Raw genomic sequence first — 15,037 nt, 5'->3', positions numbered from 1 at the left:
ATCATAAATCAAGTATTATATGATAGACAACAACATCCTCATTTATCTTTGTTCTGTAGACTCACTTGAAGAAAATTTGAAGAATATAGCACATAGTAGGGGATTTCTTCTGTAAATAAATAGGAGAGGGCAAATAAGTCTTGTAGATTAGCCTAATGGGTTACCTTCACTCCTAAATTATTTTGTTCTAGGATGCATTTCAATATTCATTTTCTCCCATACATTTTTCTGCTATCCCATTATTCATGCTTGGTGCAATTTTAACTTCTACCTCAGATGCGATTGTGAATCTTGCCCATTCATTGAGTTGATATCATGTATATTTCATTGCTTGCACATGGTTATTCTTTGACTCTTGTGTAAATGAAGGAGTGAATGTTAGAGAAATGTGAACCTTTCTAAACAGGTTGGATTTGGCTTCTTTTGGAGGGTGAGGGATGGGTAGCTACTTCCATACTTACAATTAGTTAGCAAAATTTCTCAAAAGCTGCTAAAGACATTAGCAGGCAGCTGCCCTAGGATGAATGGTGACTGAAAAATCTGCAAATTGCTTCCCCAACCCCTATGCCAGCTTCACCAATGACTCTCATTCCTTTAATACACTTAGCTGCATATCACTTTGACTTCATTTTCTAAAGTTAAATTTTGAGTCTCCTTGAATAAACATCATAAATGTATCTGAAGTCAGGCCTTACAGCCTGGAGGCCTGGGAACAAATGGACAATGAAGTGTCTGTAAACTGTATACAGTCATGAGAGAGGGAGATGAGAAAGAAGATTGTCCAAAGTGATTCATCTGAAAAAAAAAATCTTCCTATTCAAAACTGCAGAAAAGAGTGTGTTTCTAAATATTCAGGGTTTGAAGTGGGGATGTAGATATCTCTAAGCCATTGCCCTCTTTTGAAAAATACCAAAATCTGGGCTGTGGCTAAGATGAAGAGCTGAGAAAAAGAAGGAGGAAATCTTTGGTTATGATTTCATCCAACCTGCTAAGGCTAATGATTTAAATGTCTTCCTTTTGATTTGATATAGGACAGCTCAGCATACTTTGGTCCACTTGTCTCTATGGTAGCAAAGTCTAGGATGAATGTGGCTGCCATTAATATACATACTCAATCTAAGAGAGTGCTTTTAAAAAGTGTTCTGTTCCTCTGTTCAGTTTAGTTTTCATTTATCTTTTCAAGAATAACTGACATCCAATAAAGCATACTAAGAGTTTGTTTAGCAATAAGGTAATTTAATTAGCTGTTTTGAGCAGTTAGGTAATTTGATTAAGAGTATACTGTCTGATAAATTAATTAATCCTATATACAGGTATATCTATTTAGACAAAAGATTGTAATTCTGGCCTTCACACTAGCATATGGTCTCTTGGAAGTTCCTTAAATCCCTGTTGAAATAATTTAAGCATTAAGTATTTGCAATGAAGTTTAGTTTCTGAGAGTACTACAGAAATTAATGATCTCCAGAAGTTAGTGTTCAAAATTCTATGTGAACAATGCAAGCTTCTCAATAAAAGAATCTTACGTAAATAATAAAGGGATAATGATAATCTTGTTAGCAAATATATTTTCCTACTTTCCTCCAATGATGATGAAGAAGGAGGAGGAGGAGGAGGAGGAGGAGGAGGAAGAGGAGGAAGAGAAGGAAGAAGAAGTTCTATCTGACTCACAGAGAGAGTAACCAATAGTCTAGTACTTAGAGAAATTTAACATCTTTCTCTCCTCTTTTAAAAACAGTTGTTCTTGTCTTTGCCTCAGTGTCTCAATGCTTCCTTCTTACATAATTGTAAAGTAATCCCCAGTAGGGTGTTAGTTGATGGCCTTAGGGTGTTACCACCATCAAGGGTGTTTGCATTTTAATGGAAGGCTTTAAAAGAACTTCAAGCCTCTCCTCTGAGTGCAATAAATCTCCATTGGTGGAGTTTGAAGCAAAGTGATAGATTGGGCAGGAGATATCTGTGGTGAAAGGAGCCCACTGGGTTTATTCTAATCACAGCATGAATTAAAGTGTTCCTACTTAGTGGTAGCCTAACTTTTGCTTCCAAACAGAAAGTTGTGAGGACAGCTCCTGTGGCCTGAATAATGAAGCACTCCTTAGCAGTTTCATTTTCTTTAAAAGCAAAACAAGTCAAAGGGCTCAAAGTTCAAATCTTTGAACTCTCCTTTCCTGTCCTATTTTCTCCATAGCTGTCCCAGATGTACACCTTCTTACTTGTGCTTGAGATGTACAGGTAGAAGATGGTCACACTTCCTCTAAGTTTCAGAGTTTGTGTATGTGCCTTCTTCTCTTCCTTTCCTTTTCTTTATCTTCTAGAGGCTTTTTTGATCACTGGAATTGACAGGGCAGTGTACTCGTGAAGTCTGGGAGTAGGAAAAGTGGATTAACGAATAGATCAAAATCTTTTTAAAAAATAAAAAGAATGAGATACTGAGTTTTTTTTTCCTTGTCCTCCATGAAGTTCTGAGAGTAAAACAGACGTCTGAGTGTAAAAATAGATGTCTGCAATCAGGACTGATGAGTGATAATGGTGTGACCCCCATTGACTGTGGACCATGCACAAACACAGAGCCTGAAGCCTGATGTAGTGACACAGAACAATGAGCAGACTCAGCTCAATAATGTGGAGAGGAGGACGCATTTACATAGAAACAGTAACAAAAGGAACTTTCTCAACAATGGTATAACAAGACACCCAAGCCACCCACTGTTCAGATCAGTGTGGTGGTACAGGATCTATAATCCTAGCATGTGGGGGGCCAAGGAATGTGTGAAATGAGTTCAAAGTCAAGCTTCAGATATATAATGTAATCTTTTTCAAAAGAAAAAGAGAAAGATTAAAAAAGAAAAAAAAAGACATTCTGTAGAACCCAATATAAAATGATACATAAATGGTGGAATAAAATAGTAAAACTGGAAAAGAAGATTGGGCCAAGTATTAGAGGGTCTGCAGTAAGGCCATCATGGATTGTGGGTCTAATAAGGAAGATATTTTCAATCATATGTAATATACTGATGTAAATATGTATGTATATATATATAGACATATATATATATATGTCTCTCTCTCTCTATATATATATATGTGTGTGTGTGTGTGTGTGTGTGTGTGTGTGTGTGTGTGTGTATACATATATGAAATATTCTTCTGAAATTATGTTGGAGTGCTATCTGTATATGAGGCTCTAGACTGGAACCAAGTAAGGAGATAGTTCTTAGAAGAGACTGGACATCTGTAACAGTGGACTAAAATAAAAAATAAAGAATAATCTGGAACAGGAGTGGGACATAGACAAGAACATGAACATAAAGAGATATCATCAGAGAGATGATATTTGAGTATGCAAAAGAGGAAATGATACATCCAAGTGTGGACATTTGGCTTAGTCAGTCAGGTGCTTTTCTGCTGAATAAGGGAAAGAAAAATAGGTTTTAATGGGGCATATGCTGAGTTCAGATTTGGATAAGCTGAGTCTCAGATTATTATAGAACATCTAAGCAGGGATGTCGACTAGATGGGCATCAATCTGTCTGCATCCCAGAGGAAGATCTGGGCTTTAGATGTATGTTTAGCCATTAGTCCTAGCATCTCAGTGATGACAATAGAAGACTTCACTCAGGGAGAATGGATACTATCCGAGGACTGTCGATTGATGCCAAGCAAATGATCAGTTAAAAAGCCAGAAGAAGCACAATGAAGAATAAGAACATGGAGCGGGAGAGATACATCAGAGCAATAAGCAGGAGGGCATCCATATTGATTTACAAGAGAGATAAAGTTGCAAATAAAGCCCCCTGCTCTCAGTCCAAAGGCCTCCAGGATCTAATGCTAGGCATTAAGTCCAGCAGTCTGTGTTCCTCTTGCTGTTTGACTTGTGGCAGTTCAACACAAGTACTGCCACACATTCATGGTTTCTGTGCTGCCGTTTCCTTCTCATATTTTCAGAGAAGTGTGCTTTTCTTCTGCACACTTAACATCCCTTAAAATTTTCTTCTAATGTTTCCCCTGCAATCTTTCTTTCCTGAAAATGGAAGTCTCATCACCTAGCCTATGCCCCTACTAGTACACAGATTGTAACTTCTGTGTGGGACCTAGCACATTACAAATTACATTGTAGTTATTTATGAACAAGATTCTTCCCTCTTGGCCAGAATATAAGCTCCTGAAGATGAAGAACTCACTCCTCTAAATTAGCTTCCAGAGTGCACTGCTTTGAAAACAGCAGGTATTTAGTAATTATTTGCTCAATGACCACATATATTACTTATAGAATATAAAAGAAAGACAGTTTTTTAATCTTCTGATGAAACAAGGGACTTCAGTAGAGACCAGCATAGAAATGCTTGAGGACAAAGGATAGATATATCTGATGTCTGTGGTATATCTAGGCACATATTGGCCAAATAAATAATGGAAGCTCTAGCAAAAGTACATTCAATACTGAGGCAAAAATGAGGATATAATGGTAAATATTCTTATTTGTCTAAAAGACTATAAATACTACATTTTCAGTGGTACTTTCTTACAAAAATGATGAATGCTTAACTGTATATTTGCTTTTATAACTTAAGAAATTAATCTTCTCTAATGTGAAGGATAAGAAATGCTAACAATAAGCACATTTTTATTTTTCCTAAAGGCAAATTTAAGATACTACATAAGCAGTTTTTCAGTGATGTCCAACAAATATTTCCAAGCCTTTCCAATTTACTCTTGTATATTAAAAATAGGACAACTTCATGGGATTGTTCAGTTAAATAGAATAAGGGTTAAATGATAACTTGACTTATCTTTTAAATGACAAAAAATAAAGAAATTGCAAGACCTTTTCACACATTAGAGATGTATTGTCATTTATCATCTAGATATCAGGCTAGCAGTGCGAAGTAATAAAACATATCATCGAAAAATGTGCTATAGGTCTGAATCATTCTTTCATTCCACCTCCCAGCTAACTGTAGTATTAAATCAAACAAGCAGAACATTTCCTTAGGCAGCCATTGCCTTTTAATTTCCTGAAGAACCTTAAAATATCATTCATTACAAGTACTACACATATTTGGTTTTTAAAAGTCTCATAAATCAATAGCAGGCTGACTGTAATAATTATTACAAGTTAGTGCATAATTTTCGTGCTGAAGGCTGAATGCAGAACTTTAGCATATGCAAACGAGGCAATTCAAACTGTGTATAGATATTAATATGAAGAAGCAGGTAACGAGGTGCAGGCTATGAATTATGCATCAGGAGTGGCTGATCTTCAATGAGGAAAATGAATTCAGCATGTAATCTAATTAGTGATGGAAGTCTATTACATCTAACTGCAAAAGCAACCGTCCTTGAAACAAATTTATTTACAGTCCATGTTACCACTTGAAACAACTTTGAAATGATGTGTCAGACAACAGCTTAATTGTAAAATTTTTTGTTTGTTTGTCTCAGTTCCAGACCTGGAAGGCCTCCGAAGAGGACTCAAAGTGTCACCTCTCCAGAGAACTCTCACATCATGCCGCATTCTGTCCCTGGCCTCATGTCTCCTGGAATAATTCCACCAACAGGTAAGGGTGTGATTATTTATGCCAAGACATTAAGTATCAGCCAGTATCACAGATTTTACACGTACCCATCATTATAATGATATTTACATGCTTTGGTTTTATTTTGTGAACATGAAGATAATGTTCTCATAAGAAGTTATTTTTAAAATGCATTGGGATTCCTAAGATTTCCTTTATAAAAATAAAATGGAATGATATTATTTTGATTAAAGTGCTAGAAGTCCTTTGAATTACCCTCTACAAATTTCATAAAACAAAAATTACTAGTCCTAGGGTTTTTTTCCAACTAAAAATTAGAAGCTTAGAAACAATCAGTAACTTCCCAAGGTCAACTTCTGAGAGACATCAACCACGAGTAAAACCCTCTTGTCTATATTCTGCACAATTTTATCCCAATTTAATTCAGGAATACAGATACACAAGCAAAAAGAAGACAAAAAATGCCCAAACTGCCTTTTTTTTTCAAACAAATACATTTCCATTAAACCATTTAAAGGAAGGTTTTTAAGACTTTTGAAGATATGTAAGTGACAACATACTATAGCGTGCACATACACATTGTATACTATAAATGAAATAAATCATAACAAAAACTAGCTCATTTGATTTATGTCACTTGGATATGTTCATTAATTCTTTAATGTAATTTTCTATGTTTGTGCCCACTTTTGGTTTTCAGCAAGAAAGAGCCAGAGCTATGATCAGAATAACATAATGATTACATTATATAACATACATTACTCTTGCTTAAGGAGGAGATGCATGTCTGTTATGCAATACATTTAAAACAACATAAATATCTTGAAATATATTTTTCAAGATATTTCCTATTTCTTTATGCATAGCACAGCTGGCCACAAACTTGAAATCCTTCCATCTCAGCCACCAGAAATGTTGAGTTAGATGTGTACACTACCAACTGAAGCTAAATAGCTTCTTTTTTTCTGAACCTCTATCAGTATTCTCTTCTTTTTTATTGAACATTCTTTTTTTTTTTTTCTATGCTCTAATATAATCATGGACATCTGGTCACATTCAGTTGTTGGGTTAAAGTTCCTTGAACTTAATGGATATTCAATACCAGAAGCTCAACTTTGTGAATGTTTATCAGGTATTATTTCAGCTTGGTTTTCTGCTATTTTTATATTTAGCACTATTATTATCAATGATTCAAAAATTCCTATTTTTCTGCATTTATAAACGAATGTATCTGTGTAAATATGATGTGAAGCCTATGTGTATGGTGTATGTGCATGTGTGGGTACAGATTTTTGTGTGTGGGTAGGCCAAATGATGACATTTAGAGTCGAATTATATCACTTTCTGTAATATCCTCTGACAGTCTCTCATTGAACCTTGAGCTGAGCTTGTGGTTAACCAGCATACTCATCCTTCTGTCCCACCTACCACAAAATATTGGAGTAACAGGTGGGCACTACCACATCCAGCTTTTGTGTAGTTGTAGAGTTTTAAACTCAGGTCCAGCTTCTTGTAGAACAAACACTCCTAATCCATGGAGCCATCACTTTAGTTCCAAATAATTGACAATACTATTGAGACTGGGATTTTTATGCTGGAAATTTTATCTAGAAAACACATGCAGACATATACATATATGTAAATTAATAGTTTCAAATAACCCAGTTGCTAGGCAAGTATTTTCTGAGTCACTTGCTTCACACCATAGTGATTCCCACTGTCCAAAATTCTAATCTCAAATTGGCCATTTGAAAAAGAAATTGGTAGTGTGCAATGAAGCTTGAACTATTCATATTTAAGTAGTTGATCAAATGTCCTCTTGTCAATCACTTTTTTCCCCTTGTTTTTGAGACAAATGCCAAAGAAAAGAGACTTAGAAGGATTTAGTCTGTCTTGGGGTATGAGTCAAATCTATGACTTGCTGTTTCTAGGTCAGTTTAACCTAGAGCATTATAGGGGGAAGGGTGCTAAAAAGAGTTGCTCACTCCCTGGTGGTGGGCTGGAAGCAGAGAAACAAGGCAGAGCATGCTCTTCTTAGTCCTCCTTCTGTTCTATTTTATTCTGACCCCAAATTCAAGCCCCAGTACGTTGGATGGAGTGCTTTGGGAGAGCAGTTCTTCTTGTGCTGTTACCATAGTTTGCACGGTCAGCTCTGGAGACACCTTCACAGACTAAGGCACAATTATGCTTCCCTGATATAGGTGTCTCTCAGTCCAGTCCAGCTGCTAAAATTAACCACCTTACTGCTTTTTGAGCTTTTTGTTGTCTTTTAGTCTATATAGGAATTTTTTGGTGTGTTTTATAGCTGAGATATTCAAGTGTGAGGAGAGAAAGATTTGACATAAATAATTTTACGTGGATTTTTCTAATTAATTGTTTTAATAATATTTTTCTGTACTTGATAGGCTTATGTTGATTTTCAAAAGTTACTTAATCATAGAATGCAATGGCACATTATATCATTTAAAAATATTCAAGATCTGGATCTAATTTGCCTTAATTTTAAAGGCAAAGTTAACACAGACATCAATAAATGCACTATTTAAACATATGATGTTGTAGCATGAATCTTAAAGGTTCTTACTAATAAAAACAAATCTGGGCCAGTTATTGGGGTGAATGCTGGAAGATCAGAGAAGCAGAACAAGCCACAGCCACCTCACCTTGCCAGTTCCTCAGCTGATTCTGTTTCCTCAGACTGGAAGCTTCTGTGTGCTCATCTGAATGGGAATCAGCTGAACTGTTGCTCAAAAGCCTAAAAGCTTAACCAGCCAAATGCTTCTAGTTTCTGGTCTTCACACTTTATATAGCTTTCTGTTTTTGCCATCACTCCCTGAGATTAAAGGCTTGTGTCACCATGACTGGCTCTTTCCAATGTGGCCTAGAACTCACAGAGATCCAGGCGGATCTCTGCCTCTGGAATGCTAGGATTAAAGGCATGTGCTACCACTGCCTAACCTCTATGTTTAATATTGTGGCTGTTCTGTCGCTGACCCCAGATAAGTTTATTAAGGTGCACAATATTTTGGGAAACACAATATCATGCCTTCAAAATCTCAGTGGGGCAACACTCATATAACATCATAAAATAACTTTGCAGTATGTGAGGTGAATAAAACCAGTTCACAAACTACACCTCACAAATCAAACATTATGTTACCCTTAAAAAATCTTCTCCCTCAAATATATTACATATTATTGGATGAAAAGAGACATGGAAAGTAGTTCCAACTTGACTCATCATTAGATATTTATTTTTCCAGTCAGATCATTTTATGCTTAAGTTGTGGTGCCATTTTCCTGAGGCACACCTTTTATCTCTTTGTTCTTTGTAATGTATTATCAAGCCATAAAACTGGATTTTTGTCAGGCTTACCAAGCATTGCACTAAAAAGGTGGGGCGATAGTTCATGATGGGGGTAAACTGGAGGATGTGGGGAGGAACCTAATATAGTTAAATATTCTCTATAGCTCTGCCAATGGCTGTGAATTGTCTGGTTTGCTTGTTATATATAACATTATTCACCTGTTTTCATCTTTTAGACAATGGTCCTTGACTTGTGGTCACCAGGATGTGAATGTCATTCTCCAGTGGTGTTTCCTTAATGTAGATACTTTTCTTACACATTTTTTTCCCTAGAAGAAATTTAGATTTTTTTTTTTTTTTTTTTTAGTAAACATGAAGCATATCTCCACATATGGGTACATATTATTTTCTATCTTATTACCTGGAGTTTTAAAATTTCTTTTCTGAAAGTTATGGATAGCATGTTTCTGAGATGACTACACATATCAAAGTACAAATATATCAACTTCAAAATGAACAGAAAGATTCCAAGAGCAAATCTGCTGAGTTTCAAGTCCTAAGGTTCAAGTTTCAGATTATTCATAAAAATTCATATGTCCTTGTAGCCATAGAAGTAACTTTCAACCTTTTAAAACAGTGAAATTTTGCCCATCCAGCCTAGTCCTATTAAAATAAGATCTATTAGATTTGATGAATTTATAAATATCTATGGATTTATTGCTGGTCACTCAATTATTTTTAATTTTAATGGCTGATACTGAAATTTAAAATAATCTGTTTTCTCAGAAGAAAATGACAAGACACTGTAAAATCATTAGTAAGTTAAATATTTATAATTCAAAAAGAGGAAAAACATATCAAGTATAAAATTAAAAACCCTATGACATTATCTGAGGTTTTTACTTGTTTATAGTTTTCTTTGCTTGAGGAGGTTTGTGTGTAACCTTAGGAACTGACACAGGTAGGTGGTCCGAAAGTTGTGGCTAGGACAAAATGCTATAGCAACTTGAAGTCGCAGTCATGAAAGGAAGACGGCTTTTTGTAGTCTCATAAGGCAACACACCTCTTGCAGTGGTCACTACATTTATCCTGACTGAGCACTTGCTATAAATCATTTTTGAAATACACACCAGTTTGGAATAAATTCATCCTAGCAACGGAACTCTAATAGCATTCAGACTTTTTATAGAATCATGTCTATTATGCAATTAAGGAAAGGATATTTAGGAATTTAGAATGATCCTTTCATTGTGCCAGAAGTCAATTTAGATAGAGTATTCAGCCAACTTCCTGATGTCATATTTAGATCAGAATGCAAACAACTTTTGAAATATAATTTCTATATCAGTATTCAATAATAACATATGAATACCCAACACTTGCATTTGATACTAAAGGAAAAGCTATTCAATATCTACTTTTTTCAAGTACACTCAAATTAAATGATTGACTCATAGTTTGCATCTTGCACATCACTTTTCTCTAATTATGACTTTGTAAACACATAGGCAACACACATTCAGAGTAAAAACAAACAAACAAACAAACAAACAAACAAAAAAACAGCAATAACTCATGCAAACCAAACACTATGCCTAAAGGTAAGAATTTATCCCTTGCAAATTTTTAAATTTTGATAAATTTCTGGACCAGGACAATATTAATGGTTAATGCAATTGAAAAATTGATATCTTAAACAAACAAACAAAAAGCCCCACAAAACAGCTTTAAAGGAAAACATCCTTGTATGTGTTGATGAGACAAAAATCTATTTCTGAGGTTTATGTGCTTTATTTCTTCTAGATGATATTAATGATGAGCAAAACTACCCAAATTACTTACTCTTTTTCAGAATGTTGACATCTGTAGCATTTTAAGGACCTTTTAACAGTGTGTGTGTGTGTGTGTGTGTGTGTGTGTGTGTGTGTGTGTGTGTGTGTGTTTGAGACAGGCTTTCTCTGTATAGCTTTATGCCTTTCCTGGATCTTACTCTGTAGACCAGGCTGGCCTCGAACTCACAGATATCTGCCTGCTTCTTGACTCCTGAGTGCTGGGATTAAAAGCTTGCACCACCACTGGCCAGCAGTAAGACCAACCATTTTAAGCACAACCATTTGAGTATCTTTTTTTTCAAATTAGTTAGTTAATTAATTAATTAATTATTTAAGGATTTATTTATTATGTATAGTGTTTTGTCTGCATATATCCCTGCAGGCCAGAAGAGGGCGTTAGATTCCGTTACAGATGGTTGTGAGCCACCATATGGTTGCTGGAAATTGAACTCAGGACCTCTGGAATAACAGTCAGTGCTCTCGACCTCTGAGCCATCTCTCCAGCCCCCCATTTGAGTATCTTCAAGAGAGAACCTGTGATAAACTACTTAAAACACTTGTGTTCACAGAGCATAATATAAATGTGAATTTTGTGTTCATATGTAGGAACCTTATGGCCCTATAACTCAAGGGTGTCACATGTCCTGTGATAGAGGACCATCTTCAGGTTTGCTCAGAGAGAAATGAATGTGTATGTCTTCTGCTTCTTTTATGGCAGGCTAGTGTGAATACTGGAGCAATTTGGATCTTAACTAAAGTTTTAAAACTTGACATGAAATCTCCATTCTTTTTCTGAGGCTGCTATAACAAATTACTACAAGCTTGGTGGTAAAGAGCTGAACTTTTTCCTCAAGGTTTTGAGGCCAAGAGTTCAGGTTTGGTATCATTCAGCTCAAGTCACAGTGCCCTCAGGGCCACAGCCCTCATAAGGCTATAGAGGAGAATTGTCCCTTGACTGTTAGCACTCTTTGGGGTAAAGTTGCTTTACAGCACTTTATGTCTCTGTCTGTCTGCCTGTTTGTCTGTCTGTCTCTCCACACTTGCATGCACACACACACACACACACACACACACACGCACGCACGCACGCACGCACGCATATGTGCACCATCCAGTGTGTACTTGAAATCTCCTACTGTCCTTTCTTGTAAGGTACTTATGGACAATCTTTCCACCTAAACATCTTAAAAACAACATGCAAAAAAATATTTTGGCATATAAAGTAGCATTTTCAGAGGCCTAGGACATAACCTAAGGGGCTAGTGTCTGTCTCTCATACCCGAGAAGTCAATTACAGGGTCTCAGTTGTACACATTAAATGTACACAAAAAGATTCTGGACAGTTTTGTTCACTGAAGTATCCCCTGGATGGAGAATATTGCCTGGCACAGGGCAGAGACTCAAAATAAATATTTGTTCAGTGAAAATTTGCTAATAAATGTTTAGTGAAGGATTTCTGAGAGGAATTATTATGCCTCACAGTAACAAACTGAAGCTGCAGTGTGTTAATATAGCTTTTTAAGTCCCACTAAACACACATAGGCTCCATATCAAATATTTAGAGTTTAGAGTCCAAACAGAGGTATACCAAGTACATAAAAGGAAATATTTCTTTTTATTAATCGGTCATAATGGCTATATACAAGCATTAGCATGAACAACTGATAAATTTTTTATATGTAAATTTGTGTTAGTTACAGAAACAACATATTAGAATTCATAATTACTGTTTATATATAAATATAACAATATATTCACCATGCTAGATGATCCTAAGGGATTATAATTTTCATTGTACTTCCAGTGTTTTTATTTAGAACTAATTTATCATACATTTGAATAAAATCTAACTTGGAATTTAATTAAATATAAATACAGTTGTTAGTATGATGAATGATATAAATACATTTGCTTGTTAATTCTGTATGGGTATGTATGTGTGTGTGCACATGTCCATATGCATTCAGATGTGTGTAGACAACCTATGGTTGCTTTTTCAGGCACTTTCTGGCTGTGGATTCCCCATGTAGGCTAGGCTGACTAGCTGACAAGCCCCAGGAATATGCCTGTCTCTACATTCCTGTTGTTTTGATAATACATGAGTGCCACTCTACTTAGAGTTTTAATCTGGATTTTGGGGATCTAACTTGGGTCCTGAGGCTTGCACAGCTAGTACTTGACTGACTATGTATGTTTCCATTTCTGTATTTTAATATTATGTAATACTCACAACTGAGTGCTAAACCCAAGTCACAATATGTTCTGACTCTGTTCCTAGCAGAGAAATTTATGAAACATTTTTCTCAGTTTCAGAGATTGGCTATTTCTAGGTTTAATTAAATTACCACATATTATACATGTTACTAGAGTTCTGGACAGGCTACCCATCTACTTAAATTAGAAGGTAATTATAGTTCATTCTTCTCTAATTTATTTTCTCTTCTAAGTTTCTATTAAGTTCTCTATCTCATATGCCTACACTAAAAATGGCAATCTGATTATGCTTCTTTCTCAGTATATGCATAGTGCTTTATATAGTCTTTAATCTGACTAATTCTCAGCAATGTTTGTTTCCTTTTTTTGCTATCACAATGCCTTTTTTTGATAAAGGAAATGCATTTAATTCAAGCAAACTAGACAGTATATTTAGTTCAGTTGTAGAACATTTGTCTAGCATTCCCAAACTCTGAGTTCAATCCTCAGAACTGAAAGGAAAAAAACAAAAAACAAAAAGGGCCTGGTCGGATGGCTCACTGGGTGAAGGTATTTACTGGCAAATTTGAGGATCTGATGACCTCTGGATCTTACCTGATGGAAGGAATGAGCCAACATCCAACATCTATCATTCTACATCCACACAATAAATAAATATAAAAAGTATCCAAAAACAAATGTATTTTTTTGGTTAAGTGTTATTATTACTGGATGCTGTATAGATAACTGGATGTTTGTAAACTGTCCATCTTTTGTGTAGGATTCTTAGTATGCTGACCCATTCCTTATGCAGTAGGTCATATATTGTCATTTATTGCTCACTATAATTTACTGACTGTCATTAGAAGGTGCTGTCACAATCCTGATTCCCTTTGTAAATGAGTGAAGAGGGAAATACAAGTACCTGTTTATTTAGAAAAAGCAGTCAAGTCTGCTATACTCATGCTTTGAACTTCTAATAGACCTGATAGGACAAAACAATACAGACAGCCTGGTTTGTTTAGTCTCCCTTTGATAGCCTTTCCCCTGTGAGATGAACTTCAAAGCCTTAGCTCCCTCCCTTGATAACTTGCTCTAAGGCTGCTTCTGTGGACTAAACCAAACCAAGTAGGAGCTTCTTTTTATTTTCTCCCTACTTTCTAGAGTTTCTAGATATTAGCCTGTCATTTGAAGGGAAGTAGAAGAGGTAACTGTCAAGACTAAAATTACTAAAAAAATTTAGAGACTGAATAAAAGCAAAAAGATCAGAGGCTTAATACATGTTTGTATTTTGTGCTCAAAATGATTATTGCCTTATTAATGACTGAATTTGACTTTGTTTGAAAACATTCTACATTGTAAACATTGAAATGCTTCTGTTGTCTCTGTAATCATAGGCATCATCACCCTGGTAGAACTGTGGGAAGTTCTCATTAAATCCCAACTTTATGAACAGGAATATAATATTTTCATACAGGGAAGCAGCAATACAATTTTCCCCATCACTTCTAGTGACATCCTGAATATTAAATGTAGACATGGAACTCAGACATGTTTTAAGATACTTATCAACTGTTGGAACACTAAGGGATCATTCTATATTATATGAATTCAGAAATAATGATGTTTAGTGTTAAGACATATAGTGCATGATAGAATAGAACCACACTGCTATGAGAATAAAAGTTTGATCAATAGATTGAAGTCCCAGTCTAGCAAGCTACCAAGAGCTTTATTTCCATAAGAAAGAGTTTATCCATTGTGCTCAAAGTTCAGGGTCCCTCTGCAGCATAATTAAAGGTCAAACAAACAAAGACCTTTTCTATGAATAGAAAGTATTACTATAAAATAGGTAGTTGATTCCTCTGAAAGAAATGTTTGAGAAGAAACTAGGGGGTAGAAAGTCATTTATCAAAGGTTTTATATTTATAATATAAACTGTCTTATATACTACTAAAAGCATTAAAACAAAAACAAAGGTTTTCCTTAATCATCAGGTATCTTATTCAACTACCATCATCTTTGTTAGGGAAATACAAATCCCTAGTTTAGTAAGAAGGAGGTTAGGCTATGGTGAGTTTATAGCATGCTTGGCTAACATTCAGAAAACCCTGAGTTCAACCCTCAGGACTTAATGAACCAGGCATGGTGTGGGCCTGGTAATTGAC

At 35.5% G+C, this 15,037-nt stretch overlaps 1 protein-coding gene across 1 annotated transcript in view; it reads left to right on the top strand.

Moving 5' to 3' along the window:
- The first annotated feature begins 5,238 nt into the window (after window positions 1–5,238).
- Dach1 (dachshund family transcription factor 1) overlaps window positions 5,239–15,037 on the top strand; it is a 238,869-nt gene continuing 229,070 nt past the window's right edge. The window contains exons 1-2 of the mRNA XM_036198536.1: window positions 5,239–5,285; window positions 5,443–5,558. Of these exons, the coding sequence (XP_036054429.1) occupies window positions 5,239–5,285; window positions 5,443–5,558 (163 nt within the window). The remainder of the gene's footprint in view (window positions 5,286–5,442; window positions 5,559–15,037) is intronic.

This window comes from Onychomys torridus, chromosome 9 (genome assembly GCF_903995425.1).
Source record: "Onychomys torridus chromosome 9, mOncTor1.1, whole genome shotgun sequence".
NCBI lineage: Eukaryota > Metazoa > Chordata > Mammalia > Rodentia > Cricetidae > Onychomys > Onychomys torridus.
The sequence above is the reverse complement of the archived record's forward strand: the minus strand, read 5'-3'. Positions and strand labels throughout refer to the sequence as shown.